Below are 7,198 nucleotides of genomic sequence, written 5' to 3' on the forward strand. Positions count from 1 at the left end.
GCTACTTAGCTCTCTCTCTACTCTACCAGTAGACTACCACATCCACCTGTTGCACAAAACACACACAGCAGTGTTTCCCCTAGGATGGAGTTGTAGCAGCGGAGGTGAAGCACACGCATGAAAAATAATTTTCACATGCGTGAAACTTTTTTGTATGCTTGCAAAGCACAGCCTGCTAGAATGTTTCTATGTATCTACTGGCACCAGAAGGGCTCTTTAGGACTAAGTACATACAGTACATGTGTGCACAGTAATGAGCAGGTGAAATGTCTGTCTAGCTTTCATATGAGGTCTCTCAAGATTTAGGAACATACAATTTTATTGAATATAATAAAGTAAAAAGTCACTTGACATGCTGCTGTTTTGTGCTATGACCTATTTAAGTGTTGGAAGTTGTTATTTACGTGACAACACCTGAACGCAACACAAGCTCAGCTTGAGTGCCGTGCTGAGCTGCTGTGCGAGCAGCGTGTTTGTCTGTGCGTAACAGCAGTCTGTTGATGATTTACACAGTGTCCATTTCAATAACTTTGTCAGCTGACAAACTGCACCGGGCTCGGGGTCAGGTTTGGTCAGGAAAATGCAGCCTGAGCCGCTCTAGCGTGATCACCTGTGTGTGGCGGAACTCCGCCGTACGCGATACAGAGAGCAGAGGAGAATTGTTAATGCGTGACCATGTAGAGACAGAAATGACACGATGACATAACACCATAAATAGTTGGCCTATATTGTTATGTTATTATATGAAGCGTCCGTCGCGCAAAATAATATGACTTTAGTTTATGAAGAGGTAAGACAGAGCTCTCTCCTCTCCTCTACATAGTGCAGCATGTAGCGGACTGGACATACCACTTGTCAATCAGGTAAAAGGGGCGGTATGTTTTCTGATGTTTGCTCTCACACAAACTGTGCCTGGCCCGGCATAAAACACGACCCGGATTGATTAAATTATTTTTGGAAATACCTAATTTTCTATTTTACAAAACAGTATTTTAGAACAGTGGTAATAGTCTGGAAACATAAATATTTTTCCATACTTTATTTTTCATTTCCATACTTTTTAATACCTGGAAATTGATTAAATTTACTTCCATACTTTCCATACTTGCGTAGGAACCCTGTACATGTTAAAACAAAGTAAGTGTGCAGTGTGCATCTCCCCCCTCCACCCACTACTGAAATTTAATCTCTTGTGTGTCCACCTTGGCTCAGCAGTGAATTGTGCACAGCCTTTCAGACACAAGGGGCTCCATTAGTCTACTTCTAAACAAACGTAATATTATGTAAATCACACTGTAATAAAGTTTATCACTAATGCAGTACAGGTTGAATCTAACACTGTGGGTCTTTCAACACAGGCTGCTGATGTAGGCTTCTTTATAATTTGCCAGAAAGTCGCAGTGAGAGTTCAACAGAAAGGCATGTAATCACAGTGGTTTAAGCTCATACACCGCACAAACCTGTAAAACCAGAAACTGACCAAATTCTAGCCTAAAGCAGATTTACTTCAAAACTGGAGCAGTGGTGCAGCAGGGACAATATTTACCTCTGTACTGCTTTGAAGAAAAAGAAGTTTACATTGGCTAATTTTAACTATTGACATGATTCTGTTAACTGATTCAGTGAAACTGATTTAATCATAAACCGTGCAGCAGTGATAAATCCCTTCAATTTTTAGTCAAGTTAAAGCAGTAGTGTTGGAATAATACAGAGTTGACAGGATACCCTACCTTGTCCCAGTTTAACCAGGCCAGTAATGATGATAACAATGAGAGCGAGGACCTTAGCTACGGTGGAGACGACCTGAAGAATAGCGCCCCATTTCACTTTCATACAGTTCACAAAAGTCAGCGCACCTGAAAGAGACAAAGAGGAAGACAGCAGCAGTTAACCAATATCGCATAACAACTACAGAGTTTATATTAAATGCTGAACAAAAGTAGAGAAAGGTATTCAAAGCATGGATTCAAATTTAAAATCAAGAATGTCTGGAGAACATATTTATTGATTTATTTAATTTCTATAACAAACTCAATGAAAAGAGGACTTGGATGTACAAAACATATACAGAGTATTTGTGTATAAGTGGGATGGGGTCGTGAGTAAATTCATTTATCAAGTTGAAAATCTGCTCTACACTGTTTATATACGGTAAAAGCACAAACCCTACTGGTTCATTGGCACCCTGACTACTTCTGAAGCCCAACTCAGTCACACTTGGCACACAGATCATATCTAAACAAAACCAACAGGTTTTAGGTCGAACAGCTATATTTAATAGCTCAGGGTTCAACGCTAAGGTGTTTTTTCACTTGCCCCGGGCAATCGGGCAATCCTTATTGTTGAGCCCTGTAGCTGTAATTCTTTTTCAATTCCCTTCATCTAGAAGCATCAAAAAGCTTTAGGGTTGCCATTCACTAAGCACAGGAGACTTCCAGCAGAGTTGTGAGGAAATCAACAGGTATTAAGTGTAGTTACACACATATCCCTTTAAGTGCAATGGAAACAAAAACTACCTGATTAAATGCAGCATGCATGGTCTAACATCTCGTGCTGCAGCTAACGATAACTACAGAAACTACTTAAACACAGTGTTTACTTTAAATACATGGAGCTGATCCCTTTCAGCTATTGTGGCAGCATTTCGTGACCTCTTCCTCAAACATTCAGCAGTTTGCAAATGGCTTAACAGTAGTCACATGGGAGGATGATATAAACTAACAGCTAAGAGAAAGCCTCAAATTAAATAAAGCTAGTACTGCAAACACAACAGGGTGTGAAACAAAAGCCAATTTTGCAACCCAAGCCTAACAAATTAACCATGACTGGATTTATTTGAACCTGTGGTTTTCATGACCTCTTAAAACACCGGCCGTAGCAGACTTGACAGTAATATGACAGTGAACGGTGCAATTACAGTTACATTGCATATATCTGGTGCACTGAGCCTTTCGAAGTGATGCTGTTGGTTAAAATTTCACCTGAAGATCAGTATTTTGTTCATACTGTGTGGATAAAGAAAGGCAGTCCTAATTCTCTGAAAACAAACCTTCCAACCACAGTAGCAGTCCTCTCAATATGGACGATACAGATGTCAAACATATATCTACACACACAAAGCCTCACCCAGGTCCCTTTTGTCCTTTCAACAGTAATCTAAAAGCATACAACAGATTAAGAGGAGCATGTAAGTGTGTTTAGTATAAGTCAAGCCTTACATATGATGACAGCAGCGAGGAGACGGACGGCAGCATAGGGGGATGGACAGGTAGGGTAGAAGGGCTGGACCAGGTAGTTGGAGAAGGTCAGCGCTATCACTGCCTGACAAGCTGGCTCAACTATCAGCAACGACGTCCACAGTCTACAGAATAGATAAGTCTTAGTTATGAGGCATAAATAAAACATATTGTTGTTACACTTATGTAAAATAACAATGAATAGCAGACTTAAGACTGTACATCTCACATTACATTATACAGTGCATTAACAGGGCAATATTTAATCATGCGTTTGTTGGTGAATTGAACTGCAGCCAGTTTAAAGCCATTTAAGAATACCAGGCTTGAGCTTGGCCTGTTCTACCTGTTTGGTGGATTTAAAAGAAAGGACATGTGGTAGAACACCAACTATTGAGTTACGCTTGTGTCTTAAAATGAGTTAAAAGATTACATCTGAAGGCTGAAAGAGTAAAACAACAACATACCGAATAAAAGCCAAGAAACCTCCAAAGGCCTCCAGGATGTAGGCATAGGAGGCTCCGGATTTACGGATGGTAGTACCCAGCTCAGCATAGCATAGCGCTCCAACAACAGAAAATACCCCTCCAATGGCCCATACGATCAGGGACAAGCCAAATGAGCCTGTGTACATGAGAACTCCCTGCAGAACAATGAGAGCACACACTATCAAATGACAAAAAAAAGTAAAGCATGTGAGAATTTATATTACACATCAGAGTTGTCTCACTTCTTGTGGGTTCAAAATAAATAATTTTCATGTTGTTTAGGTTGCTGTGAAAGCTGCCGTTTAAACTCAGACCAAACAATTGCACCAAGACTAAAAAACAAACCTTAACATCACTCAATAAATACTGATTTCAGACTCTGAAATGTTTGAATAACAGTGTGCGTCTTACAATCACAGGGCAAGAAACTATATTTTGTCTACACGAAAATAAATGTAATCACCGCAAATATATTCATTGGGCTATCAAAGACTCTTACCTTAGGTGATACGAAGATACCGGAGCCTATCATATTCCCCACAATGAGACAGACCCCGTGGAGGAGGGAAATCTCCTGCTTTAGCCGTACACCACTGTCCTGAGACGCTGAGTCTACCTCAGCAACCATTGTGAAGGATTTACAGCCGTCAGCCTCAGCTCGGAGAAGGTAACAGGGAGGTGACAGAGAGGACGGACTGATTCCTGGTAGCACCAGAAACTGAGACGAGGTAAAAGAATAGAACAATAAAATGATTGGAGGGGTGTTGACCGAGACAAGAGGAAGGGAGGTGGGAGTGTCACTTGAAGGCTGAGACCATGCCTGTCTCAATCGGCCAGCATTGAATCTGAGGAGTAATTCTCTACTGGGATGATCTGTAAGAAAAGCAAGAAACACAGTGTCACAGAGTCCTTTACACATCTCTGTAGTTTTGCTGAGGGGAGACGAGTAGGTGATCCTGACTCAGTGTGCGATTGGTTTACTGTTTCTTGCCTTATGGACACTTTGGCTCCAACAGGGCAAGGCAAGGCAAGGTAATTTTAATTGTACAGCATATTTCATACACCGGGGCAATTCAATGTGCTTCATGGGGTTTTAATAAAGGGTAATAAAAAATAGAACAAAGGTGAAAGATTTACAGTTTTAAAAGTGCAAGGTAAGTGAAAATAAAAATAAATAAAAGAGTCCACTGCAGTGTGTGCTGGTCAGCTGGTCTCATTTGTTAATGTTACTGTTGACCGGTGCTCCGCTTCGTGAACGTCAGTCTCGGTGTGATGGCGTAGAAAGTATTCACAACATACTTTCTGTTCGTCTTGCAAATGCAATTATTTAGAAATTAAATTAAAAACATGATTCCAACCACTGCCTTCTTTGAAGATGAATTACGAGTTAACTCTTGTGTGTTCGTGCTGTAGACTGCCTGGGTGCTGCACTGCCCCCACAGTTGAGTTTTGCTTGTTTCTTTCTGTCAACATTATGTTATTAACAAACATTTAGATGATCAATTATTGACATTTGTAAGTTCATGACAAATCATCCCTGTAGAACTGATTATTTCCCCCACCCCCAGTAGCAACTAGTTTGGGGGATATTGGAACCAGAGGGCTGGTTAACCTGTCAACAGTAGCAAACAGGATGTTGATGATCTCAGAGCAAAATGACTGCCTAGCAGTTTTCGAGCTCTGGCGATAAATATGTATTTTTTCTTTATAGATTTCAAAGAGAATCTGGAGGTTTGATATGCGCCATATTTGCTTTTCCTTTTGCTAAAATACCGTAGTTTGTTTACATAACATAGTGCATGTTTATTAGATTCAATGAGGACGGAGAGGGTCTGATGTTACGCTATGCGATGTGATAGTCAGATGCACGTTTGCTCTAAGGACACAGCGTAGTTATGTTCCAATCAGGAGCGGCTACTAATGTAGGTGAGACCAAATGTGATAGTTCAGTTCATAAGGAGCGGCATTCACAACATGACACTACCCTGACAAACTGCTCCAAACTTAACCGTAACTAACCAAACTTGTCTTTCTTGGAAGAAGCTGTAAAAATAAGGTGTAGCTGTCTTAAAGGTAGGGTTTGGAGAATTTTCCAGTTGCTGTTTGTAAACACACATTCCAATTTGGCCCATCCCATCACGCTCAACTCTCCCGGGTGTACAGAGCCCGGAGGTACGGAAGAAGGCTTCACAAAAAAAGTTCAGGCAACGCTCGTGCTGGTGTCCAATCGGACACGCTCGGGCACGGCACCTGCGCTCTCTCACTGGCTGGGGAAATCTCCGCCCAGAAGCGGTCCGAGCTCTCAAAAACATCAAAATACAGTTAAAGGGCAGGAGCTCTGCAAACAGAGTCACCAACACACGAGTAGAAGCCCATAGGTGATGATTAAGCAGGATTTCATTTGTATATGTCTATATTTTGTTTTGTTTGAAAATCCTCCAGATCCTACCTTTAACAAAAATACAAAAAACAAAACTTTTGTATGTATATGCTTTGTATTTTCAATCCAAAGACAACAGAATTTACACCTGCTGTTAGCATATGATCTGCATCTATATACATTATCTAAATAATGACATTCGACACAGACTTTTGTATTTATACCTGGTATTAGCATTTTTCTGATTTGCCAAAACACACATCACATCCCAGGGGCCTGTACTATGAAGCAAGTTCAACATAACCAGGATATCTTTTAATTATCTGGCTTCACTAAGCTGGTTATCGCGTAGCTCAGTCACCTCTGCATTTTACTCCCAGCCACGAGCACTGCATTACTGCAGCAAAAATCATCGTGATGTGTTTAGTGTCATAAACAGTGCCTCTGTTTGTTAGGAGCTCTGTTGTTGAAACAGAAAATCTTGAACAATTGAATGACTCTACTGACCTATAAAAGTGTGTGTTGACAGGATGTAAATCGATCCTTTGAAGTTAACCCGTTCCGGAGCAGCAAAAAGTAAACCAGCTTCATAGGACTGAAAACTCAAGGATAACTTTGAAGATACCTCAACAGCCCCAAATCCTGCTCTGTAGTACAGGCCTCAGGTGTAAGACAGAAATTTAGTTGTATGGATTTTTTTTTCCTTTGCTAAGAATGAGGTTGTCTGTAGCTCTGTATCTTGCTTGAGAAAGCAGAAAGAGGAAGAATTTATCAGTTGTTTTGGTAAGAATGCGGCCAAACTGCACAGACTGAAGTTACAGAGCCAGTTAAATGCTAGGACAGCCGCCCAAGATGTTGTCTGTTAAACTAAAGCAGGTATACAGTGGTGTGAAAAAGTGTTTGCCCCCTTCCTGATTTCTTACTTTTTTGCATGTTTTCCACACTTAAATGTTTCAGATCATCAAACAAATTTAAACTTTAGTCAAAGATAACACAAGTAAACACAAAATGCAGTTTTTAAATGAAGGGTTTTATTAATGAGGAAGAAAAAAATCCAAAGCTACATGGCCCTGTGTGAAAAAGTGTTTGCCCCC

The 7,198-nt window shown here is 40.6% G+C and overlaps 1 protein-coding gene across 2 annotated transcripts in view; it reads right to left on the bottom strand.

The window, feature by feature from the left end:
* Positions 1 to 7,198, bottom strand: part of si:dkeyp-120h9.1 (Y+L amino acid transporter 2-like) — a 23,982-nt gene that overhangs the window by 13,353 nt on the left and 3,431 nt on the right. The window contains exons 1-5 of one of the 2 annotated variants that reach the window (XM_050033913.1): positions 6,612 to 6,846; positions 4,224 to 4,597; positions 3,704 to 3,879; positions 3,219 to 3,361; positions 1,731 to 1,856 (exon numbers count right to left, since the gene is read on the bottom strand). In XM_050033913.1, the coding sequence (XP_049889870.1) occupies positions 1,731 to 1,856; positions 3,219 to 3,361; positions 3,704 to 3,879; positions 4,224 to 4,352 (574 nt within the window). In that variant the 5' untranslated portion in view covers positions 4,353 to 4,597; positions 6,612 to 6,846. Of the gene's footprint in view, positions 1 to 1,730; positions 1,857 to 3,218; positions 3,362 to 3,703; positions 3,880 to 4,223; positions 4,598 to 6,611; positions 6,847 to 7,198 lie in introns of those variants that run through there. The other variant, XM_050033912.1, reaches the window with a different exon arrangement.

Source organism: Epinephelus moara, chromosome 22 (assembly GCF_006386435.1).
Source record: "Epinephelus moara isolate mb chromosome 22, YSFRI_EMoa_1.0, whole genome shotgun sequence".
Taxonomy (NCBI): Eukaryota; Metazoa; Chordata; class Actinopteri; order Perciformes; family Serranidae; genus Epinephelus; species Epinephelus moara.